General features: G+C 41.7%; 1 protein-coding gene across 7 annotated transcripts in view; it reads left to right on the top strand.

Annotated features, from left to right (window-relative positions):
* Positions 1-27,312, top strand: part of LOC124721462 (ligand of Numb protein X 2-like) — a 579,832-nt gene that overhangs the window by 542,419 nt on the left and 10,101 nt on the right. For all 7 annotated transcript variants that reach the window (XM_047246450.1, XM_047246451.1, XM_047246453.1 and 4 more), the window contains 4 exons: positions 6,175-6,564; positions 10,561-10,683; positions 26,659-26,846; positions 27,088-27,246. In XM_047246450.1, coding sequence (XP_047102406.1) covers positions 6,175-6,564; positions 10,561-10,683; positions 26,659-26,846; positions 27,088-27,246 — 860 coding nt within the window. The remainder of the gene's footprint in view (positions 1-6,174; positions 6,565-10,560; positions 10,684-26,658; positions 26,847-27,087; positions 27,247-27,312) is intronic.

A 27,312-nucleotide genomic window follows, 5' to 3' on the forward strand; every position in this document is an offset into this window, starting at 1 on the left:
GATCAACCTTCATCTTTGCCTGTCTTCTGCTCAGCACCTATTCTGTTTGCTTGAGTAGTGGTTTATTCTCAAATTCACATTGTTAGAGCATGCACAGAGGCATTATGATGTAGCTCCTATCTGATATTACTTTTGTAAAAGGGGATGCAAGAGGGACATGATAGAATGGCATGAAAAGGTCGCAGTACTTTAGAATGCTAAGAGTTTTTCAGTGATGAAAGTAGCGGAATATGCGGGTTTATCTCCACATGTTTGTCAAAATATGCTTGTCGTGATGAATTTTTTGTGATCTGGAAATTTCACAGATAATAATTCCAAGCACATGGTTGTTACAAAATATGAATCCTGTGTGTATCCTGGATATCTACAATTATTCACAAGACACTCTGTCGAACTTTTAGTTCTGGCTGAAGGAGGCTCCGTGATGTAGTTGGATATTTAAATTGATCTCTTGATTGAAGTTGCAGCTGATTTCAATCAACATGCCCACAATACAACCAAAGCTCCACATTTGGGCCTGACTGCCATGTTATGCTCTGCCAGTAGCATTATTTGGGTGTGGTTTGGAGGGGCATGGGGTGAGCACACACAGCACTCATGTTGTTGTTGGCTTTCTTGACCTTGTAGCTGCTATTTCTCAATCAAGTAGCTCCTCAGGACGCCTCATTAGGCTGATTGCACCCCATCCCAGTTCTCCCACCAAGGAAACAACCCTGGCAGTACTAGGAATCGAACCTGCGTCCGCTTGGCAGCCCCACACATTGACCACAACATGCCTACACTGATACGTTAAACCGTAACATGAATGACATTATATATTTGTAAGGATACCCATACTCTCCTCTGTGTCTGTCATGTTGAAAATTGATTTATTCATCAACATAAAACTGATACTACATGCTACTTGAACATTCTGGGTTGTTCAAAAGATTTGACTATAAATGTGAATATCTGGACCCACCAGAAACTGTATGTCAGTTGTCATGGGCATTACTGTTGCGTATAATGAAAGAGGGAGGTAAAAATTAAGGGAAAGTTGCTAAAGAGAGTTGGAATTTAAAGATAATGCATAAACAAACACTGTACCAGCTTCAGTTATGTGGTACAGGAAGAAAAGAATAGTGAAAAATAAAAACAGATGATGGGAAAAAACAGCAAGTTGAAAGAGTAATACAGATTAGATGTAGTAAACCTCTAAATTTTCCAAACAGACAAGACGTTCTTTGGCCTTATTACTCAATCCTCCTGACTCTAACCTGAGAAAGATATCCCTCCACCACCACTGAACCATTAACCACAGGCATCTTGCTTTTGTGATGGTGCACCTTCACCCCCCCCCCCCCCCTTTACCTCCTCTGAAAAAAATACATCTTCATTTTGTGCAATAAGCTCAGCTACTCAGCTAACCTGTCTGTCCCTCTGTTATTCAGGTATAGGCCATGTCTGTTATATCCCCTCCATCCAATTGTAGCAACAAACACTGTACTCATGTGAGATTTCATTTCAGTCAGCAACACCCTGCTCAACTACATATTCACATGGCTCACAGCAGTATTGATCCATCCGTGACACCCATACTGCTGTTATTTCTGTCTTTAGCCAGGCTCCAACTACTATGATCACCTAATCCTTTTTGTCAAAATCCTTACACAACTTACTTACGTCCTGTCACCTAGTGGAGACTAGCACTTGGCTTCACAATACTTGCAGTTTGGTATATTGTTCCTAATTTGTCCTGTACCCACACCCCTGCCAGGACTAGAATCGTTCAGCAAGATTTTTTCTTTCCAAACTCTCTTATGATCTACGCTTAGTTTCTTCACTAAAAGTCTGCTATGCTCTACTGTGACCTACAGCTGCACCTCCTCCTTCAGGTAACAATTCAAACTTGTTGGATACTGGAAGCCCAAATGTAGCTTTGCGCATTACTTTTTAAGTTTACCCAGTTCCTCCCTTCAACATACGCAGTTCAAATTTTGCATTTAAGAGGTTTGATCTTGCATTTTTGTAAGTGTGAATTCATTCAGTCTGTAGTGCAATAGTTGCTCACTGAAAATCCAGGTAAATAGCTCATTAATGTGTCCGTTAGTGACACATCAGCAGGGTAGCAAGTTACATATCTAGGATTGTCTGCTTTTATAATTCATTTTTTCAGTTATTTCTACTAGGATGGCTAGGATGTGTGCATACTGTGTGCTGATGCAGGAGGAACTGACCACAGTTCATGAACAGCAGAATGTGCTTTTGACTATGGTCAGTCACCTTCAGGCTGCTGCCTTGGGGTGTAGTGGTAGTGGAGAATCTGATGCATCACATGGGACACCTCAGGTGTTGCTTATTTTGCCCACGGACTCTGCTTCTGAGGCATCTCCTAGTGCACCTGATGTGGTGGATCTGCCTTCACAGCAGGGCGAGTGGCATGTGGCAACGTGTTTGTGTTACTCGAGGCAGAGGGCCAATGTGGAAACTGGTCACCTGGTCTCGCCTGTTCATCCTGTGAGCGGACAGGTGGCTGCTCCTTCGGCGGGGTCCGAAGAGGCACATGGGGGCGGGCGGGAGGGGGGTTTGCTAGTTATTGGGAGCTCCAACGTTAGGCACATTATGGAGCTCCTTTGGCAGATAGTGTTCAGTCAGGGCTGGAAAGAAAGCCAGGGTGGACTCAGTATGCCTGTCGGGGGGGGGGGTTGGGGGGGGTCATCTGAGATTTGGAGGCGGCCTTGCCTGTGGCAATCGAGCATGCATGGTGTAGTCGTCTGCATGTTATGGCTCACGTCAACACCAATGACGGATGCCACATGGGTTCTGAGGCAATCCTCAGTTCATACAGGTGGCTGGTGGAGGTGATGAAGACTACTGGCCTCACACACGGGGTGCAAGCAGAGCTCACAATTTGCAGCATTGTTCCCAGAGTTAATCGGGGTGCTTAGGTTTGGAGCCATGTGGAGGGTATCAACCAAAGGCTTCGTCAACTCTGTGATGGTCTTGTCTGTAGATTTCTAGACCTGAATTATTGTGTGGGGATTTGTAGGACCCCCCTTGATAAGTCAGGGATGCGTTACACAAAGGAAGCAGCTAATCACGTAGGAAAGTACTCGTGGAATGCACATGAGGGAATTTAGGCTAGGCTGTAGTTTGAGGTGCTCTGATGAACATTCGCCAGTTGATATCCAGCAAGGGAAGTCAAACAGCATTCAGAGTAAACCCACTTCGACTGCCAGAGTTTTATTAGTAAACTGTCAAAGTATTTATAGTAAAGTTCCCAAATTTACTGCCCTCCAGGAAAGTTCTCAACTCAAATTATTCTGAGAACTGGCTGAAACCTGAAGTGGAAAGCTCTGAGATATTTAATGAGTCATGGAATGTATATTGGAAAGACAGATTAGAGGCCATAGGAAGGGGAGTGTTCATTGCAACTGACAGAAATGTACTCTCTATTGGGGTCAAAGTTGAGTGTGACAGCGAAGTCATCTGGTCACGTATAATGGGTGTAGGTGCAACCAAATTAATTGCTGGATGTTTTTACTGGCCACCCGATTCTGCTGTGACAGTTCTAGAATCATTCAAAGTCTACGGCCAGTAGCATGTAAGTACCCAAAGCATCCAATAGAGGGGGGTACAGACAGGCAGACAGACAATCAATCTTGTGAAATACTTTTGAACACATTTTCTGAAAATTGGCTTGAGCAGCTAGCTCGGCAGCCCACACATAGTGGAAATATCTTAGACCTTGAAGCTACAAGTAGGCCGGACCTTATCAAAAATTTCAGTATAGAAATCACAAGTGATCATGATCTCATTATAACAACTATGATTATAAAAGTTAATAAATCAGTCAAGATGGCTAGGAGAGTGTTTCTGCTAGACAGTGAATTGGTGTTACTTAGTTCCAGAAAGATGGATTTAGAGGAATTATGTACAAAGTTTAAGCAGATTGTAAATTGTGATCTGGAGAGTTTTGTGCCTAGTAAGTGGATAAAGGATGGAAGAGATCCACCATGGTTTAGTAACGAAATTCAGTGGATGCTGAGGAAGTAAAAGCTGTTGCACTCTCAGTTCAAAAGGGAACACCTAAATGACAACAAGTGAAGGTTAGAAGAGATTCGTGCATCTGTCAAAAGACCTGTGCGTGAAGCGTATGACAACTACCACTGTCACACCTTAGCAAAAGATATGCCAGAGAACCCAAGAAAATTGTGGTTGTATGTAAAATCACTAACAGGGTCTAAGGCTTTGATTCAGTCTTTTGTTGACCAGTTTGGTGTGGCAGTTGAAGATAGAACAACGAAAGCCAAAGTTTTAAATTTTACATTAAAGAAATCGTTCACTCAGGAGAATCATACAAACGTACCATCATTTGACCATTGAACAGACTCCCATATGGATGACATAGTAATAAGCATCTCTTGCATACAGAAACAACTGAAAGATTTGAAAGCAAATAAATCCCCAGGTCCGGATGGAGTCCCAGTTCAATTTTACAAAGAGTACTCCACAGCATTGGTCCCCTACCCAGCCTTCATTTATCATGAATATCTTGCTCAGCAGAGTCTCAAGCAACTGGAGAAAATGCAGGTCACTTCAGTATACAAGAAGGGTAAAAGAATGGACTTGCAAAATTACAGACCAATATTCCTAACTTCTGTTTCCTGGAGGATTCTTGAACATATTCTCAGTTTGAATATAGTAAACTATCTTGAAACTGAAACTTATGTCCATGAATCAGCATGGTTTTAGAAAGCATTGCTCATGCGAAATCAGCTTACCCTTTTCTCACATGATATGCTGAGAACTATGGATGAAGGGCAACAGCCAGATTCCATATTTGTAGATTTCAGGAAAGCATTTGACACATTGCCCCATTGCAGGCTGTTAATGAAGGTACGAGCATATGGAATAATTTCACAGATATGTGAATGGCTCGAAGACTACTTAAGTAATAGAACCTAGTATGTTGTCCTCGACGGTGAGTGTTAATCAGAGACAAGGGTATCATCAGGAGTGAGCCTGGGAAGTGTGATAGGACTGCTGTTGTTCTCTATATACATAAACAATTTGACAGATAGGGTGGGCAGCAATCTGCGAATGTTTGCTGATGATGCCATGGTTTATGGTAAGGTGTTGAAGTTGAATGACTGTAGAGAGATAAAAGTTGATGTGATGTGATGAATGGCAGCTAGCCCTAAATGTGGAAAAATGTAAGTTAATGTGGATTAGTAGGAAGATCAAACCTGTAATGTTCAGGTACAGTATTACTAGTGTCCTGCTTGACACAGTCAAGTCGTTTAAATATCTAGGCATAGGGCGTAATATTTCAAAGTGATATGAGGTGGATCAAGTGTGTGAGAACTGTGGTAGGGAAGGTGAATGATCAAATTCAGTTCATTGGGAGAATTTTAGGAAAGAGTGGTTCACCTATAAAGGAGATCGCATATAGGATGCTGGTGCGACCTATTCTTGAATACTGCTCAAGTGTTTGTGATCCGTATCAGGTCAGATTGAAGGAAGACATCAAAGCAATTCAGAGGTGAGCTGCTAGATTTGTTACCAGTAGGTTCGAACAAAATGAGTGTGTTAAGAGATGCTACAGTAACACAAATGGGAATCCCTGGTTGGAAGGCGATGTTCTTTTTGAGAAACATTATTGAGAAAATTTAGAGAACCAGCATTTGAAGCTGACTGATGAATATTTCTACTGCCGTGAACATACATAGTATGTAAGGACCACGAAGATAAAATACGAGAAATTAGGCCTCATACAGAGGCATATAGATAGTCGTTTTTCCCTCACTTTATTTGCAAGTGAAGCAGGAGGGAAAATGACAAGAAGTGGTACAGGGCACCCATCGCCAAGCTCTGTACAGTGGCTGGCGTAGTATCTATGTAAATGCAGATGTAGATCTAATTCAGCCTGAAAGACAAACATCTTTGCTTCCTGTTCAGTGATCCTCTTGTCTTCTTTGCAGGGCCTACAGTCCCATGGGAGGTCCACATAAGAGTTCCCCACTCAGTTCCCCTCTACAATTAGCCCAATAGAACTCCAGCACACAGTCTTCACATATCACACTCTTTCTGACTAGTTTTACTATGTATTGCACTATGGATACAGTAAATTTTTAGTGAATGGTTAGAGTGAGTGGTCTGCTCATTTTTTACTGTGTTTGTTTTATTTTGCAGAGCAATGAATGTGTAACACTTGTGATTGCACGAAAGAAGCTGAAAAGACCACCACCAGAACAGGAGAAAGCCGATCGGCTCCCACCTTTATACCATGGTCGGACAAAATCGGCACCAGAGACCTTAGGTAGCCCGGATAAAGTGTTGTCACAGTGTTTTGCTGTATCTCGTTCATCTGATGTTGTGCCAGCAACATATGCTGCACGTGAACGACTACACAGCCAGTCTTGTGACGCTCTCCACATGGAGTCAATAGAAACTGTTGCACAGCCACAGACATCGGATAATACACCAAATAATGTCCGGGAAGTGGCAGATGATTCATCCATCCAAAGGAGCTCATATGCTTCTAATTTTTCAATGCAGCAGAAGTGTGTGACTATTCATAAGGTAAAGATTATTTTTCTTTCTTTTCAGTTTGTGACAGAAAAGTTTTATAACCAAACAGCATTTCTTCTCTTAATAGACAAATTATGGTTAATTTCAAATATTGGCTAGCATACACTCTATATGCTAAGCAGCATAATGTGTAGTGAAAACCCTAATAGTTTCCACTGAATTGCCAAGAGAACAATTATGTACCAAAATCTGCACTATCCCGGATATTTTCACACAATTTGAATTGCGATCACTGCCGCAGATGGTGCCATTTGTGGCCAAAAATCACATAACTCAATTATGGTCAGTATCAGTGCTAAAAGTTTTTAACAGTTGCTTTTTGCACCCCTTTGTGAAAGCTCAACTCATGATTTTTAAAAATCTCATTCAACCATATCCAAAATTTTTGTAGTGTGTTGAAATTTCCATACAGAACATATTTTTCCTCTTATTCATAGTGTTTCAACCACTGTGTTTTCTACAAAGGTCAGCCTATACTCAAACAGAGATAGTTGTGTGCAGGTGCATTGTTGTGGTGGAGGAACCAGTCTCTTGTCTGCCACAAATTGGGTTTTTTTTATGAACACTGATGGGCAATCTTCTTAAAACTTCCTAATAAAAGATTTGATTGATGGTGAGAGCCGGGTGAACAAACTTGAATCAGGATGACAGCAAGGGTAAAAGCTAAGCATGTGTCTTTCCAAAAAAATGTGTTTTTCTGTTTAGAAGAAACCATGTGAAAACTGTAAGGATGAAATTAGCAAACTAAATGAACACATAACTAGTTTACAGTTTATTATTGGCACTTTAAAAATGGGTATTTTGAAATTACAGCTTGAAAAAAGTGAACTGAATGTGCTGAAATTTTTGCATGATAGTGCGACTGTTAAGGAAAAGTGAACAAATGTGGCATACAATAGCAGCAAGAAACAAGTGCTAAATCAAAAAAACTGTGAAAGTAACATCTGTGTACATGAAAACTTGTTTCAAGTACTTTCTACTGATGCCTGTGGAAGTGCAGGCCCGTGCAGATCTCATGAACGAGGCAAAGACAAAAGAACAGTGTGAATAAAGCAGGAGAAGAAAATGTATTGACACTGACAAATAAGGAACCAAGTGTAAAAATGGACAGTGGAAATCTGCCGATCCAAAGTTGTATTAAAGTGTTTAGTGAAACAACACAAAATGACTTCCAGACTGTAAAATCCAAGAGGAAACTGTTTGTGCTTTCAGACAGTCATGGTTATGGTTGTGCAAATAAACTAAGAGAAGAAAGTAATATATATTTGTGTGGTATAGTGAAACCGGGATCCCCACTTTGTAAAATTAAAAAGATAATTGCATCCACAGAGGTAAAAAAATCTATATGATAAAGACTTTGTTGTACTTTTGGGAGGTTCTAATAACATATACAAAAACCAAATGGCGAGTGCTATGCGTGATCTTAAATAGTGTCTGAAAAATCTCACACATACAAATGTCATAATTGTGAATATTCTGCATCAGCATGATCTTATGAGGCACTTCTGTGTTAATAAAGAGATACAAAGTGCCAATAATCAGGTTGCTAAAATCTGCAGGCATTTTAAAAATGTGAAATGCGTTGGTGTGAGTGATATAGGATGCACATTCCACAAAAAACACAGACTACACCTGAACAGCTTGGGTAAGGAATATATGAAGAACCTGATAACCAAGAAAATAAAAAAAGAAAGAAAAAACACGAAAATAACTTCAGAAGCAAACTCTTAGTCGCTAAGTCACCATCAGACACAACAGGAACAACAAAAACACCTCAAAAAAATTAGAAGCAATAGAACCATCAGCATTAACAGCAAAACATGCAAAAATTTGTGAGGAGACAGCAGAAACAACAGTGGATAGTGAAGTGAATGACAAGGAAACATGCAAAAATTTGTGAGGAGACAGCAGAAACAACAGTGGATAGTGAAGTGAATGACAAGGAAACTGTAGCTCCTTGTCATCCAAAATGATTTTTTAGAGGAAGACAAGAAAAACGAGAAGGCTCCAAGGTAAGGAGTCCTCAGTGTTTATCAGTTCTTCGCCAAAATGTCCAGTCAATAAGAAATAAACTGCAACAGCTAGAAGTGGAACTGCGGACCATTGATAGCTCACTTGTTTGCATGAAAGAATATTGGTGTAGGGAATCTGAAATTACACATGCAGCTCTAAGCTCATAGAAAGTAGCATGCCATTGTAGTGGAACCACTATAAGAGGTGGTGGATCATTTATATATAGAGAGGAAGTCACTTGACACACTATTTTCCAGAAAAGCAGTTTTGGTCTTGGTTGAAATTCCTCCTTTTTATGGACAATGTATCAGCAGCACTATAAGCAGAAAACTTTTCAGTGCACCATGTTTCATGATGATGGATTTGAAAGTAGGTTAAAAATATGGCATCGTGTAACAGCTGTCTGTTTCCATGGGCTGTGATTAGAATGTTGGAGCTGTGGATAGCAGTGATTCCCTTTTGCACAGGTAGTGAATGCCATGGACCAGACTGAAAAGGATATTATCAATGTTTTTATCCACCATTTATTGAACGTGGCTTGCTCAGTGACTTTCTGTATTAAAAGTAACATTACAATGGTAAAAAGCAGAACAAAATCCATTATCAGTCTGTCTTAACAGTTAATCATATCTCCTCCAAGATAAGGATCATTGGTTGGACACCCACCTCAAACACTAAAAGTGACTCCCCTTACAGCCAGACGTTTTCCAAACTTGGAAAAGAGAGCTAAGAAAACACCAGCAAAGGAATGTGAAGTACATGCAAGAAAAGGCAGCCACATAGACACATCTTATTGGCGGACATAATGTGAAATTTCTGTGTGTGCAGTACCACATCTTAAAATATTGGCCACAGATAACCTGTAATTACATGAAAATGAAATATAATTTGCTTTGTACCATTAATTCCAACTCCATTGCAATTTCATTTTGTAGATTAAAGCTGATAAAGAAAAGTTCATGTATAAGCGAGATTCCTTCACACCATCCTATATTACAGAAAATTACATGCGGAGGCAGAGGATCTTTCATGTAAAACAGTCATGTACTCGATTTAATGAAGACAAAAAATATCTTTTATGTAAGTGGCACCAAATTAAATCTCATACAAAAGCTGACAAATACTGTAATAGAAACTTTTTGGAAGTTTAAAACTGTGCGCTGGACTGGTACCCGAACCCTGAACCTTTGCTTTTTGTGGCAAAAGCTCCACTGACTAGCTATCCATGCACGACTTGTGATGTGCCCTTACAGCTTTACTTTCACCAATATCTCTTTCCTATCTTCCATAACAGAAGTTCTCTTGCATACCTTGCAGGACTTGTGGAGAAAATGGAGTAAAGCTATGAGGAGGGGTTGTGAGCATTGCCAGCATAGCTCAGTCAGTAGAGCATTTGCATGAAACACAAATGTTCCAGGTTTGAATCCCAGTCTGGCACGTAGTTTTAAGCTGTTAAGAAGTTTCAAATCAGTGCACACTCCACTGCAGAGTAAAAATTCACTCTGTAAATACTCTAATTGTCAGGACATGAGAAGTTGTAGGTCACTTTACTCTCTCTTTTGCCAAACAAGAGGAACCAAATGTTCCAAATCTTATTTATCTGTCAGCGTTTTAATGTTGCTATCCATCTCCCTCTGTGTGGCAGGAACAATTTTTTTGCAATTTTATTTAGAATCTTTTTCTTGTGGTTACTGTGTGTGTTATATTTCTCTCTGTTGCGTATGTTAAAAATGTAGAAATAGTCTCTCTTCATAGGTTAGTTCATTGTCCTTAGACACAATCCATGCCATGTGCAGTGCCACTTGTTTGAGTATTATTTCTCAGTTTTCTCCCCCACACATGGACATTGTCAGTGTTTGACTATGGCAAAAGTGAAAAGAAGTGGTTTTAGTACCTCTTAGGTTTTTGGCAGGTTATTATCCTTTGGATTACTTGTTTAATAATTGGTAATGTATTATTCTCTGCTTCTTTCAGGATCCAAAAGAAAATCTTGGAATGCGCATAGGTGGTGGAATTGGAAGTAATGAAGGAGACATACCAATTTACATTGCAAATATTCACCCTCAAGGCTGTGTTGGAAGAACAATGCGGATATTGGTAAGATTGAAACCCTTTACCTTTTCTCTGTGTTAAATTTGCTCATTCTTCTGATATTTTTTAAACATTGTTGTTTATCTCTAAAATATTACTCCAGAATCACATAAACCATAACTGTGTGTCAGAGAACTTTACTGAAAAAACTAAAGTGAATAAAGAGAAAATAAAGTAAATATTCTATTAAAATACACAAATAGGCAAGCACTGTTAGCAACTTAATAAATATTGAGGATGAATAAGAAGTGTTGGCCACAGCTTTCTACCATGTGTGTCCGTTAGAGTAGCCATTTACATTTTTATATGAATTTACCTTAGTTGTCAAGTGGGCTGTGGGCAGGGATAGGAAAAGGTCACATAAATGATGATGGAAAAAATTATGTGAAATTGGCAGTTTTTAGGTTATATTGCACAGTCAGCAGTTTTTAGGAAATGTCTCTAAATCTGGTATTTTTCCCTGTTCTGATGTAAAAATTTCATAAACCTCAGGGAGCAGTTTACTAAAACATGGTAACTGATAGTTGTCAAATGTCAAAATTTGGTTTTGACCTGTTTTTCCTTGAGGCTGAATTCACGTACAAACTTAAAATGACAGTTCATTTGCCACATATATGGTGATGGCTCTAGATGTGATGTCAAATGAAAATAACTTACTTCTGACCAATTCTATTCCAGTAACAGTTTCAGTTGCTGACGTCACATTTTCCAACGTTTTTGCACTACACTTGGTACTGAAAATTATGTGTTTTGGGAGAGTCTTTAATTTTGTGCTACAATTTCTAATCCTCCATCCAGTCTTTATTTGCTCTGTATATGAAAGGACCTCCATCTGGTCTTCGTTTGATCATTTATGAAAAGAGTAGGGCCACTTGTAATTAGCCCCACATCTGTTTTTTCTCAATCCTGTGTATTAGCAGGTTAAAGTAAATGAAAAAATGATAATACATTTAAACTGTTGCAAAGGGCTAGGACACCCTATCTTCATTCCTTCACATCCTCAACACCTTCTCTCCAATGTGCTTCACTTGGTCCTCCTCAACCCAGCATGCCACCTTCCTAGACATTGACCACCACCTCTCTGCTGGCTCTATCCACACCTCTGTTCGCATTAAACCCACCAACCACCAACAGTATCTGCATTTTGACAGTTGTCATCCCTTTCATGTAAAAAAATCCCTCCCATATACCCTGGGCACCTGGGGATGGCATATATGGGATGACAAGAGTCCTTTGCACAGTACGCTGAGGGTCTCACCAGGGCCTTTACAGACTGGCACTATCCTGCAGACCTAGCATGTGAACAGATCTCCCATGCCCATCCCCCTCACACCCTCAATCCTCCCACCACCCCCAAGAACCAGCCACAAAGGATGCTCCCCTTTGTCACCCAGTACCACCCCAGACAATAACAACTGAACCACATATTTCACCAGGGCTTTGATTACCTACTATCATGCCCTGAAATGATGGACACCCTACTGAAGATCCTTCCCACCCCCTCCTAAAGTGGTGTTTCATCACCCACCCAACCTCCACATCATCCTAATCAATCCCTATGCCACTCCCAGTCCCAGTCACTTGCCACAAGGATCATATCCCTGTGGAAGACCCAGATGCAAGATTGCCCAATCAACCCACTCAGCACTTCCTATTCCAGTCGTGTCACAGGTTTATTCTACCCCATCAGGGGCCGGGCCACCTGTGAAAGCAGCCATGTCATTTACTAGCTCTGCTGCAATCTTTGCACAGCATTTTGTTGTGGTATGACTTCCAACCAGCTGTCCACTAGAACGAACGACCATCGCCAAACTGTGACCTAGAGCAAAGTAGGCCATCCCATGGTAGAGCAAAGTAGGCCACCCCATGGCACAACATGCAGCTGAACATAACATGCTTGGTTTCAACAGCTGCTTCACTACCCAAGCCACCTGAATCCTCCCCTCCATCACCAGCGTTGCTGAAATGCGAAGATGGGAGTTATCCTCACAATACATTCTCCGCTCCTGTAACATACTGTCCCTACAGCCTCCACCCAACAGTTTCCACCCCCTCTGTCGTATTATCTCCTCCCCATTCTTTGCTCCCACCCTCTTTGGTTGCTGCCCTCTGGCAATGCACCTGCCCATCTTTCCCCACTCCTCTCTGTTTTTGTTCCTTTTTCCCCCTCACTTCTTTGCCCCACAACCTCCTCATGCTGCACCTGTTGGCATTCTAGTCACTGCACAATCTGCCATACAGTGTTCCTCTCTCCTCCTCACCCATACACTACTATCCTTTCCTTCACTGTCCCCTCCAGATTGCTGCCTCCATACCACATGATGCTGCTTTCTGGTTGAAGCTGCCAATCGTGTGCGTGAGGTGTGCTTGCTTGTACTTATGAATGGTGTGTGTTTCTCTTTTGCTGATGAAGGCTGTGTCCAAAGCCTTTGTGTAAGTATCTTTTAATTGTGCCCGTCTACAATTTAATGTGTCTTCTTTATGGTAAGTAGCAATCTGCCTTTCCCTACGTAGTTGATATTCCTACCTGGAGTTTCCAGTGTTTCATTTTAAAATAAGTAAAGAAGCCACAACTTTTAAGGGTGGCTCCAGAGCTATCAATATTAGTTTTAGACTGATAATCAAACAGAATTCTCTTCTTTAACTCCAAATGTACCATCCCTCTAGTTAAAACATAACAACCAAGCCCATGTTTACCCACAGTAAGACAGAAGCGGGTCTATATTAATGTATTGGTAAGGACAAGAAAATGTAGCATCTGTTTTTGGCGAATTTCGCATCAATTTTTGGCAAAATGTGCATTTATTTTTGGTAAAATATGCATATATTGTTGTTGAAATTTGCATATGACTTCCTTGTTTGCAAATGACCAGATGCACAAATTTAAAAGGTTGTCACACTTCATGAGTGAAGACAGAGACTTAATGCTTTGAAATTGTTTGATAAAAAGTGCTGAGTGTGGAAGATTGTGATGGAATGTTTGCTTTTGCAAAACTTTCAACAGTTGTTTTCCAAAAGGGCCTTTGTTTCCTTCCTTTGGCTGTATAAAGCTTTAAACAAATCATTTCTGTTGAGCAGTAGCAGCTTTCTCCTGCTGGTGAAATGAATTTAATATGGTTCTCGACATTAATTTTCTTTTCTCACCCAATTCAGTGATTACAAAATTTGCAGATTATTAATTTCAACCTTTCATGGGCATTTGTAATTGTGAAAGCCATACCTGACAACACTACAGATAGAGTTGACAAAGCACTTAGAGTGGAAATATAGTTGAAAATAACTCCTTTTGCATGTTAGGGGAAGAATTTTAGCATGGTCAAGATAGAGGCAAGTTTTGTTTTTCAGTGACTATAGTGCAGTTTGTGGACACTATATAGTGACAGACAGTCACAAGTATATACAAATTAGAATTATGTCTGCCAGATGGGAAAGGAGTGGTCTCAAGAAACAAATCCTGCCTCTCTCTGGCAGGGCAGCAGCCTACACATGGGTTTTGCGAAAGCAGAACTGATACGCAGGGTTCACCAATCCCTTCTGGTGTCAAGGATCTTAATCGAAATCCGTGATAGTCTAGTATTAGTCTTCCCACTCATTTCAAAATAAGAAATGAAAATGACGAGTAACACAAAAGACAAAGGCATTTCGGTACAGCTACTGCGCAATTGCTTTTTGAGGTTGGCAGAGTATTGTCAGTGAGGGATTTCAGGTCCATATTGATGCAACCACAGTTCAAAACACCTGCCACCTAAAATAGCCACGTTAAAAGTGCTTGCATTATACCAACTTGTGAACTTTAACTAACAAACAAATGTATGCAACCCTCTCACTGTATGCTGCAACAGTAGTGCACCAAGTGATGGATAAGCTACATTGCTGAATACCATATTCAGTGAATGTAAACAGTATTATTTATTCTGATTTTTATTGTGGTTTTTAGTGAGTGTGGAGCCTAATTTATACACCCTTTTGCAATCACTTGAGTAGAGATACACTCCTGGAAATGGAAAAAAGAACACATTGACACCGGTGTGTCAGACCCACCATACTTGCTCCGGACACTGCGAGAGGGCTGTACAAGCAATGATCACACGCACGGCACAGCGGACACACCAGGAACCGCGGTGTTGGCCATCGAATGGCGCTAGCTGCGCAGCATTTGTGCACCGCCGCCGTCAGTGTCAGCCAGTTTGCCGTGGCATACGGAGCTCCATCGCAGTCGTTAACACTGGTAGCATGCCGCGACAGCGTGGACGTGAACCGTATGTGCAGTTGACGGACTTTGAGCGAGGGCGTATAGTGGGCATGCGGGAGGCCGGGTCGACGTACCGCCGAATTGCTCAACACGTGGGGCGTGAGGTCTCCACAGTACATCGATGTTGTCGCCAGTGGTCGGCGGAAGGTGCACGTGCCCGTCGACCTGGGACCGGACCGCAGCGACGCACGGATGCACGCCAAGACCGTAGGATCCTACGCAGTGCCGTAGGGGACCGCACCGCCACTTCCCAGCAAATTAGGGACACTGTTGCTCCTGGGGTATCGGCGAGGACCATTCGCAACCGTCTCCATGAAGCTGGGCTACGGTCCCGCACACCGTTAGGCCGTCTTCCGCTCACGCCCCAACATCGTGCAGCCCGCCTCCAGTGGTGTCGCGACAGGCGTGAATGGAGGGACGAATGGAGACGTGTCGTCTTCAGCGATGAGAGTCGCTTCTGCCTTGGTGCCAATGATGGTCGTATGCGTGTTTGGCGCCGTGCAGGTGAGCGCCACAATCAGGACTGCATACGACCGAGGCACACAGGGCCAACACCCGGCATCATGGTGTGGGGAGCGATCTCCTATACTGGCCGTACACCACTGGTGATCGTCGAGGGGACACTGAATAGTGCACGGTACATCCAAACCGTCATCGAACCCATCGTTCTACCATTCCTAGACCGGCAAGGGAACTTGCTGTTCCAACAGGACAATGCACGTCCGCATGTATCCCGTGCCACCCAACGTGCTCTAGAAGGTGTAAGTCAACTACCCTGGCCAGCAAGATCTCCGGATCTGTCCCCCTTTGAGCATGTTTGGGACTGGATGAAGTGTCGTCTCACGCGGTCTGCACGTCCAGCACGAACGCTGGTCCAACTGAGGCGCCAGGTGGAAATGGCATGGCAAGCCGTTCCACAGGACTACATCCAGCATCTCTACGATCGTCTCCATGGGAGAATAGCAGCCTGCATTGCTGCGAAAGGTGGATATACACTGTACTAGTGCCGACATTGTGCATGCTCTGTTGCGTGTGTCTATGTGCCTGTGGTTCTGTCAGTGTGATCATGTGATGTATCTGACCCCAGGAATGTGTCAATAAAGTTTCCCCTTCCTGGGACAATGAATTCGCGGTGTTCTTATTTCAATTTCCAGGAGTGTATATTAGACTGTGGTAATATGTTGCATTATGGGGCAGTGGCATGTATCTTACACAGATCATTCAACTACCCACAGTTGGAATTGCATTAGAACATTTAGACCGTTGATAAGTTGTGCACTTCTTGTTTTGCAAACACATCCCTGTGCAAATTATCTTTTCGAAATTTGCCTTTTCAAGATAACATATGATATGAGTAACTGAAAAATCATTACATTTTTATTATTTATATGCAGAAAATAAAGCTGTCTTGATAAAATAGTTCATTTGGATACAATTTGCTACAAAATAGCTTGTATTAGGTAGTTTCACATTGTCGCATTTTGAAGCAGAATTTGCATCTGTATTTACATTTATCATAAAATGAGAATTTTTCTGGTCCCTAGATATTGGAGATAAATAGTAAAGTGTGCTTACATAGACAATATTTATTACAAATTTTCTGAAATAGTATTTGATGGAGCAGAGCTATTAGTGTTAATCACTCTGGATGCTCTTACAAACAGTTCACACTTTTCAACTGTTGCATAACTGATAGGTTTTTCGCATATTATGAAATGGAACAGAAGTAATATTTTGTGTTCCCCAAGGAAGTGTTAAATGCACTCTGCTGTTCCTGATCTACATAAATGATATAGGGGACAATCTGAGCAGCCCTCCTAGATTACTTGCTAATGATACTCTCATTTACTGTCTTGTAAAGTCATCAGCTGATCAAAACCAATTGCAAAATGATTTAGACAAGGTACCTGTATGGTGTGAAAAGTGGAAATGGACTCTAACTAATGAAGTGTGAAGTCATCCACATGAGTACCAACAGAAATCCACTAAATCTTGGTTACACAATGAATCACACAAATCAAAAAACTTTAAATTGAGCCAAATACTTAGAGATTACAATTACAAATAACTTAAATTGGAATGATCACATGGGTAATGTTGTGGGGATAACAAAACAAAAACTGTGATTTATTGGCAGAACACTTAGAAAATGCAAAAGTGCAGCTTGTTGTGTATTATCATAAAATAGGGGAGAGAGTGTCATGGGCATGATATGTGAATTGGGGTGGAAATCATTGGAAAAAAAGTCATTTTTCAATGCGGCAGTATCTTCCTGTGAAATTTCAATCACCAACTTTGTCCTTCAATTGCAAAAATATTGTGTTGGTGCCCCTCTACATAGGGAAAAATGGTCATGATAAAATAGGAGAAAACAGAACTTGCATAGAAAGACTGAAGTGCTCATTTTTCCCGCATGCCGGTCAAGAGTGGAATAGTAGAGAAATAGTTTGAAACCTCTGCCATACATTTTATTGTGAATTGTACATTAATCATGTACGTGTAATGTATCCAGATTTATGTCCTCTTCCTTTTGTGGCTTTAAATTAGTAGCTTGAGCTCTTATAAATTATATCTCGATGGGTGGTCTAAAGTTTTATTCCAGATTTCCTCTAAACTTTCATCATACCACAATAAACCTTTCAGAGCCTACATCGTGCCACAATTACTGTACCACTTCACACTGAGTTAGTGTATACATTCCTGCCAATTTTTATAATTTTTATATAAAACTTAAACTTCTCTCTCTTGTGTAACAACTAAATCACAAAATTTGCATAACTACATTTACATTACAAATTTACTTAATAAATTACACAAAATCTGTATAGTTTAATAGGCAATAAACATATCTGTTGGTGATTATTTTAATTCACAGTCAGACGTGACATGTATCACCTCCTAGCAGTAGCAAGAGCCAGTCAAAATAGATATCCACATTGTTCTATACAGAGGTGGCATATTTGTGCATATTCTGCAATACCTTCAGCTTACATTAGCATACACTCAATTGCAGACCCTTCCCCAGTACACAGCCTTGACTACAGATGCCACAGATATCCATTCAGAAGTTGCTTTGCATGAGTAATCTCACTACCAGATGCAGTGTGATTCAATGGTACATCACAAATTGAATTGAATGTTTTTGTTGTGCACAAGTATAAACATGAAAGCCACAAAATGTCATTTTAGCTTTAAAGACATGGATATTGACATAACATCTACTTGTTTCTATCGTGCCATCATACCACAGGATACATGGCAGCACGTGTAAAATAAAATGTTCTCTAACAAGATTTGAAAACACATAGGGCAGGTGTGTCCACCTTCCCCAGTGAATAGGAGAGCTCTGTTTGTCACTCCATGTACAAAATTTGGCACTCAGGCATTAGGCAGTCAGAGTGGGGGCAGAGCTAGTGTCAAACAAATAGTGCATGCAAAAGTTTAAAAGTTGTACTTTCAGAAGGTCATAACTGCATATATCAGCATTACGGCCCAAATTTTCATGTGGGGTTGGTATCTTGCTAGTATGCTTTTTTCTCCTTAAAACATGAGCTCAAGTTGGTGATGTTTCCTTGTAAGTGACAAAAATTACAAATTGAAATGAATTCATAATAAACTCAATTGACAATTCCTGCTTGGCTACTTTAGTAATTTTAGCATAATTATCCAAACCATTGGTCATACTTGTAAGTGTGAACTGAGCTGCACCAAGAAAATAAATGGAATAATTGCAATAGTTCATTATCAGATAAAGTACAGAGTGAAAACAGTTATTAACTCTGGTATACCAGTTCACTGTAATCAAAAGCATCAATAGAAAGGACACAGAATTGACTTGGGAACAATTGCTAGAAACTGATTTGAAATTTTCTCTCATGAGGAGATTGGACAGAACTGATAAGCTACAGGCAGACATAGTAAGTGCACGGAGGAGAGAAGTATATAGGATATAAATGAAAGTTATGAGAAAACTTGGAGATTGAGTGGTTTTGACATTGATACAGAGATGTGGATGATGTTTTTATATACAAGTATTTTGGATGATGTTATATTCAAGTAAAGCTGTACATGTTTGTTTTTGGTGAAACCTTCCTGTTTCTCTCTTAGCTTATCCATGCATACTGCATTCGTCGTCATAAAGCCAGACAGACATCTTGCTGCTTGAGTCTGTTCATCTTCATGGTACATTTAAGATGATCTTTGTGACAGCTCAGAGGAGCCCCAAGAGGCTTTTTACCAGACCACAGTTCACTGTAAATGATTTCATAAGAAATATGGCAAACATGTCCTAACTATTTCAGCTAAATATTTATGAGCTGCTTGTGAATCACAAACCTAGAAGTTGGAATGCAATACTCAATGCTTTATTTATCCTTAACAATGAAGTTCAGTTGTTACTTTTGAAATTTATCAGGTTTTTTGACATTGTGGCAGTAAAGCTCCTGGTTTCACTACTGTATAATAATTTTGAGAAAACAGAGTATTACATTGTAAGTTTTGTGCATGTTGATAGTTGCCAATTAATGAAGTTTCAGTGAGTTAGTCTTCTGAAGGGTATGTTACGTGTACACACTGTGGATACTTCACTCACCTAAAGTATTACCTGCCTACAGAAAGTAGTTTACCCAGCTCATTGCTATACAGGGTGTTACAAAAAGGTACAGCCAAACTTTCAGGAAACATTCCTCACACACAAATAAAGAAAAGATGTTATGTGGACATGTGTCCGGAAATGCTTAATTTCCATGTTAGAGCTCATTTTAGTTTAGTCAGTATGTACTGTACTTCCTCAATTCACTGCCAGTTGGCCCAATTGAAGGAAGGTAATGTTGACTTCGGTGGTTGTGTTTACATGCGACTCATTGCTCTACAGTACTAGCATCAAGCACATCAGTACGTAGCATCAACAGGTTAGTGTTCATCACGAACGTGGTTTTGCAGTCAGTGCAATGTTTACAAATACAGAGTTGGCAGATGCCCATTTGATGTATGGATTAGCACGGGGCAATAGCCGTGGCGCGGTACGTTTGTATCGAGACAGATTTCCAGAACGAAGGTGTCCCGACAGGAAGACGTTCGAAGCAATTGATCGGCATCTTAGGGAGCACGGAACATTCCAGTCTATGACTCGCGACTGGGGAAGACCCAGAACGACGAGGACACCTACAATGGACGAGGCAATTCTTCGTGCAGTTGACGATAACCCTAATGTCAGCGTCAGAGAAGTTGCTGCCGTACAAGGTAATGTTGACCACATCACTGTATGGAGAGTGCTACAGGAGAACCAGTTGTTTCCATACCATGTACAGCATGTGCAGGCACTATCAGCAGCTGATTGGCCTCTACGGGTACAATTCTGCGAATGGTTCATCCAACAATGTGTCAATCCTCATTTCAGTGCAAATGTTCTCTTTACGGATGAGGCTTCATTCCAACGTGATCAAATTGTAAATTTTCACAATCAACATGTGTGGGCTGACGAGAATCTGCACGCAATTGTGCAATCACGTCATCAACACAGATTATCTGTGAACGTTTGGGCAGGCATTGTTGGTGATGTCTTGATTGGGCCCCATGTTATTCCACCTACGCTCAGTGGAGCACGTTATCATGATTTCATACGGGATACTCTACCTGTGCTGCTAGAACATGTGCCTTTACAAGTACGACACAACATGTGGTTCATGCACGTGGAGCTCCTGCACATTTCAGTCGAAGTGTTCGTACGCTTCTCAACAACAGATTCGGTGACTGACGGATTGGTAGAGGCGGACCAATTCCATGGCCTCCACGCTCTCCTGACCTCAACCCTCTTGACTTTCATATATGGGGGCATTTGAAAGCTCTTGTCTACGCAACCCTGGTACAAAATGTAGAGACTCTTCGTGCTCGTGTTGTGGACGGCTGTGATACAATACGCCATTCTCCAGGGCTGCATCAGTGCATCAGGGATTCCATGCGACGGAGGGTGGATGCATGTATCCTCGCTAACGGAGGACATTTTGAACATTTCCTGTAACAAAGTGTTTGAAGTCACGCTGGTACATTCTGTTGCTGTGTGTTTCGATTCCATGATTAATGTGATTTGAAGAGAGGTAATAAAATGAGCTGTAACATGGAAAGTAAGCATTTCCAGACACATGTCCACATAACATATTTTCTTTCTTTGTGTGTGAGGAATGTTTCCTGAAAGTTTGGCCGTACCTTTTTGTAACACCCTGTATAATGGTTTTGCACATTGATTCATGTAAATACTATACTACTTTATATGTGTGTGGTGATGCATGTAGGCTTTAGGTTGTTTTTGGGGAAGGAGACCAGACAGTGAGGTCGTCGGATTGGGGAAGGACGGGGAAGGAAGTCGGCCGTGCCCTTTGAAAGGAACCATCCCGGCATTTGCCTGGAGGAATTTAGGGAAATCACGAAAAACCTAAATCAGGATGGCCGGACGCAGGATTGAACCGTTGTCCTCCCGTAGGCTTTAGGCATTTGACCATTCAAATAAAGCTCAATTATCTCAAGTCCTAGTAGAAAAAGAGAGAGAGAGAGAGAGAGAGAGAGAGAGAGAGAGAGAGAGGTGAACAATAGTTGAGAACATAGACACAATCCAGGTACTGATACAAGCAGTTGCTGACAATAACTATGAACACAATATGAAGGCAAGTGCCTGCTGCAATGCGCTTATAAAGAGGAGAGCTCCAGTAGATGGTGTGGTGGATGCCATGCTGTGTGGACAAGCTGTGTTGCTCACTGCAGGTTGGTATCTAGTGGCCAACTCATGCAGATGCCATTGGCATAATATTTACAGTGTAATATCCAAGTATTAAGTATGGGATTATAGCAGCCCGCCCACTCCCCCCTTGAGGAAATGATGTTCCACTTGTGAATGTTGGGGTGATTGTTAAAACATCTGTGGCCTCTTGTGGCAAACGCTGCAGGCAGTGATTGTGGTGGCAGGAGGAGTTTCCGGGCTGGAACTGGTGAACAGGGGTGGAAGTGGAGTGGCTGTGGACACACAAGGCAGCTACTTCTCCATGATGTACTGTTACGAGAAGACTGGTGGCTAGGACACTGATAGCATCTAGATGTCCATTCCCTAAATGTGGTGGGACTGCACCAAAAGTGTAACAGTCAGCCATTCGGTCAGCAGTACTGGTGGTGTTGGTGCTGTAGGACCTGAAGGCACGAGACCAGCTGGCAGCGGAATCGCAGGCAGCAGCAAAGCATTATGGGAAGGCCCAGCAGCAGTTGCCAGGGGCTGGACCCCAGAGGTGAGGCAGGAGGTGGTGATAGCCACAAGGAGGGTGGGTCCATTCTGCAGCACAGATGCTCTGTGAGACAGGGACATATTGTGAGGAAGGAGGTGGAGGGAGCAGCGGGGATTCTGCGGCCCTCGCCGTGGTGCGAGAATGCAGCTGTTCATGGTGGTGCGCCATTAGCCTGTCACTGGTGTGAACCAATACAGAGGTGGAGGCCTTGGCAGCTGTGGACTGTAGCTGGAATCCGCTTTGGTGAGTGGTCAAACCACCAAGTTCAGAGCACGGAGCCAGGAGCAAACCGTGACAAGGGCCACGGCGGTGGGCATTGGGGAGGTGGCATGAGCAGATGCAGGAGAGTCCATAGCCAACATCCATGGAGCATGTCGGTCAGATTCCAGTCCCTCACTGGTATAAACTGGTACGAACTCGAGAAGTTTGTCAAGGCATTGTCCGTGTAGGAGTCAGCGACATACTTCTTCATTTCAACCTTCGGATGAGATGTTCCGCCTGACTGTTAGAATGGTGGTGAAAAGGAGCAGCAGTCAAGTAGTGAATGTCTTGATGAGCACAGCAATCGTAGAAGGCCTGATATACAACCTGTGGACCATTATCCATCACAAGCTTGTAATTCAAACCTTCAATAGAAAAAATTGTGAGGAGAGCGTGAATCATTGCCACAGCTGATGTCAAAGGACTGTGGATAATGTATGGAAGTTTTCAACAACCAACAATGAGTAAGCATGTAGAAAAAGTCCCACAAAATTGTCGTGGATGGATTCCCTCAGTCACTGCCGAGTGGGCTACAGAGAGAGTGTTGCATGCAGTGCCGCCTGTTAGGTGGCATACTGAGGGCAGGCTGCAACAAGATGTGCATTGTCACCATCAACGCCAAAGGGGCAATAACAGTATGTGAGGCCCCCACAATGTCCCTTATGTAGGAGCTGAAGCACATCCCATGATAGGGTGGCCAGGATCACAACTCTAGGCGACATCCCATCCATAGCTCAGAGAACACCTCCATCAAACACCCAAAGGTGGTGACGTAGGGCAAAATAGTTACACAAAGGATGTGAAGCCTTGCTAGAGACCTGTCTGGCCAGCCATTCTAAACAAGGTGAACAATTTAATGCAAAACTGTATCAGCAGTGACAGCAGGTGCAATCTGGGGGCCCATAATAGGAAACCCTTCCCCTGCACACTGCACGTTAACATCTAAGTGAAAATGAAGGAGTTCATCCTTATCAAAAATAGGATTTGGCCCCATCGGAAACTGGGACAGTGAATCAGCATTCACATGTTGTGCAGTAGGCCAAAAACTTTTTTCATAATTGTAGTGAGACAGAAACAAGGCCCAATGCTGGAGGCAGTGCGCTGCTTTGTCGAGCAACAAAGCGGGAGGATTAAACAGTGAAACCAAGAACTTGTTGTTAGTAACGAGGTGGAATGTAGACTCATATAAGAACATATGAAAATTTTTGAGAATGTAGATGATAGCAAGCACTTCCTTATCAACTTGGGAATAGTGCTGCTGAGTGTAGTTGAGTGTTTTTGATCTGTAAGCTATCAAATGTTCAGAACCATCCTCATTTCAATGTGTGAGAATGGCTCCAAGTCCGTACTGAGGGGTGTCTGTAGCCAAACAAGAAACAGAATGAAATTTAGATTTCAAAAGTGTGAATGCATGCTTGCAGGCTGGCATCCACTGAAAAGGAATGTTCTTCTGAACCAGCTCAAGGAGATTATAGACCAACACAGCTGTGTCCAGAATAAATTTGTGATACTAAGCAATTTTACCAAAAAATGATTGTATTTCTTTGATATTTGGAGGGCAAGGCAGAGCTGTGACTAAGGCAACAAGATAACGTAAAGGCTTGAAACTATCCCAAGAAACCTCAAACTCCAAATACACAATGGGTGACTGGCCAAGTTGCATTTCAGTCCTGCAGTATGTAAGACTGTGAACAAGGTGTGTAAGTTACGTAAATGCTCTTACACAGAAGCACCCATCACGAAAATCTCATTGAGACAGTTGATGCACTGGAGTGGACACTGTCAGTTGTTTCAAAAAATGCTGAAAAATCACCAGGGTCACTCGCCACACTGAACGGGAGGCAGTGATATTGGTACAACCCAAAGGGAGTGTTAATCACAAGGAACCATTTAGAATCCTCATCCAACAGCACCTGTAAATAGGCTTCAGATAAATCAATTTTGGAGAAAAACTGGCTCTTGAGTTTAATCAGTAACTCGTCCAGACTGGGCAAGGAGTAGGTGTCAGTGATAAAATAGATTGAGCGTTAACCGAAACTTTGAAGTTGCCACAGAGGTGACACTGACCAATCGGTTCTTTGACAGTCACGAGGGAGATAGACCACTCACTTGATGTAATGTGCCATGGCAGCCTGTCCAATTCAGATTTCACTCAAACACACAAACCCACTGGAATACGGAACACACAGAAAAAGCTTGGTTGTACCATAAGTTTCGGGGTAATGTGGGCCACAAAATTAGTGCCACAACCTAACCCATCTGAGAAAAGAGACGAGAACTCAAAATACATAGAATCCAATTGCTGGTAAGAGACACAGCTGCACCTGTGTCCATTTGTAGTCAGAGCACCTTGCCTGTCACTCACACTTCAACAAACAGTTTGTTACAATTTGTAAGCAGTGGAGACACCCAATTAACATCCATGTGCATTTCCACAGGAGGGGGCTAAGAACCACACTGAGACTCAGTACATCCTTTTTTCCGCCATTTGTTGCAAGTCACCTGGCGCTTAGGGCACATACCCCTGTTATTTTCCACGAAACAATACAGGTGAGATCAGAGCATGGGGTGCTGCCATCGCTGTGGTTCTAGTGATTGTTGTTGTCATTTGGTGCATTGCTGTCCCATGTGGTGCAGAGGCTGCATTTGTATTGCTGCCACATTGTCCTTCCCCTGAGAACTGGCTGACTTCCAACAACCAGGAACGGGAGGCACCACGGCCTCATCATGTCGAGCCTCAATCTGATCAGACAGCACGAGATACCTCGAAAGACTGAGAAGTATTTAAGACTTCAGCCAAAGGTGGATTCTCACACTGTGCATTGATACACTTCCTTATCATGAGCTGACCAGACGATGGCATCACAGACCGTGCAATTAGTATAGGAATTGTGATGAGCATTGGTAACAAACTGACATTTGCGACTGAGGCCACAGAGTTCAGCTGCTCAAGCCTACTAAGACTGGTGGGGCTATTTATGACAATGATAGGACTGTATGTGCACTGCAATGGCATGTGTGCGTTTATGTTGATAATTTGAGAACAACTCGTACATTTCGTTGAACAAAAGTGATGCAGGTTCCTGGAGTGGGCTACCTGGTGCAGCAACTGGTAGATTCTAAGAGAAATCAAAGAAAGGGACAAAGCCTCAAACATGTTTGCATCAGTGACAGCAAATGGAAGAAAGTGTTGCCAAAGCTGGTTTTCGTTAGCCTCCCAAACTTCCACCACATTATCTTAAGAGGGAAACGGCAGCGGGTATGTCAACAGCATGGAGACTGCACAGTCAGTGTGGACTACAAACTCTTGATAGCAACTGTAAGAGCCTGCTGCTACTCAAGGAGAGATTGGAGCACTGCCTGCACAGATATAAGAATCAAAGAAACAACTAAATAACCTGTGCACATGGAAGGGAACACCACACTTGTTGCCAGTTGTATCACACTGCGAACCACAAACAGCACAGCCACAATGAGCCAAAGTTTATTCTTCTTCCACATAACGGCAAACAACAGTTGAGAACATAGACACAAACATAGCATCTATCCAGGTACCAATACAAGCAGTTTCTGACGGTAAGTATGAACACAATATTTAGCTCCCCAGAAAAGAAGTGTCTTAAAGACACTGGTTTTTACACACTGATGACAATCATAACATGCTGATGGCTTCTGTTTGTAAGTATCTTCATGTTTTCACACCACTTCAACTGTGAATCAGCATTTGTTCCTGGTCTTGAGGGTTTCATTTGTTTTCTCTGCAAAGAGTTCTCTTGTTTTCTCAGTGACTATAATACTGCTGTCATTAGCATGTATAATTTTTTCACTGTGTCTAATATTGTTGGTTCAACATTTGGAATGACTCTTACCTCTGTTCAGTGCATGGACAACTGAATTTTTAAATAATGCCTTGTTTCCTATCTGTTTCAATCAGTTGATAAAGGACCTGCATTAAAATTGAAAGATAGAGGAATAGCAAGAGGGGCGTGTGTGTGTGTGTGTGTGTGTGTGTGTGTGTGTGTGTGTGTGTTTTACTTTTCTAGTTGTTTCAGTGGTGCCACCAGTTAGTGAGCCTTATATAAGATAAATAACATATTTATCAGTTTTTACTTTCCCTTTCTAATCAGGAAACAGAATTATGTGTATTTGATTGATTTCCACAGCTTACCTTAATTCAATACACTTATTTTAATTTTTCAGAAAGGCGATATTTTATTGAATGTAAATGGAACCAGCCTCCTTGGTCTTACTCACACACAGGCAGTAGCTATCTTGAAAGCTACAGTAGAAAAGAGAGAAGTAACTCTTGAAGTTCTTGAAGGTCCTGAAACATCAGCAGGTTCACTCAACTTTATACCATCCTGGGTTTACTGGCAAAAATTACCAAGGTAATGCAATAATCAAGAGATACAAGAGTCAACAGAAATGAAATGTGTTCAAAATTTAAAAAATTTAAAATATTATTGTACCCCTAGCCAGTAAGGGCACAAAAGTTTGTGAATCCATTGAGCACAAAATCTCCCAAATCATTCCTTAACATTATGATTGAAGTACCTTATTGTCTGTAGTGTTAGCAAGGTCTAAATATTTGTTTCTTTAGTGCAACTCATCTGTTTTATACATTTTCAGGTGCCTTCAGTTTCCAAAAACTGTAGTCTTACACAGGATCCCAGGCTCTAGTCTAGGATTCAGCATTGTTGGTGGCGAAGATCCTGTGCGAGGTCCGGAAGCTATACACATTCTTTTTGTTGTACAAAACTCACCAGCAGCTAAGGATGGAAAATTAAGGTAGTACTGATTCATATTTTGTGTAGTAAAATGAAAACTTCACTATGTTTCAATTATATTTGGTTT

This window comes from Schistocerca piceifrons, chromosome X (assembly GCF_021461385.2).
Source record: "Schistocerca piceifrons isolate TAMUIC-IGC-003096 chromosome X, iqSchPice1.1, whole genome shotgun sequence".
In the NCBI taxonomy this organism is placed as follows: domain Eukaryota; kingdom Metazoa; phylum Arthropoda; class Insecta; order Orthoptera; family Acrididae; genus Schistocerca; species Schistocerca piceifrons.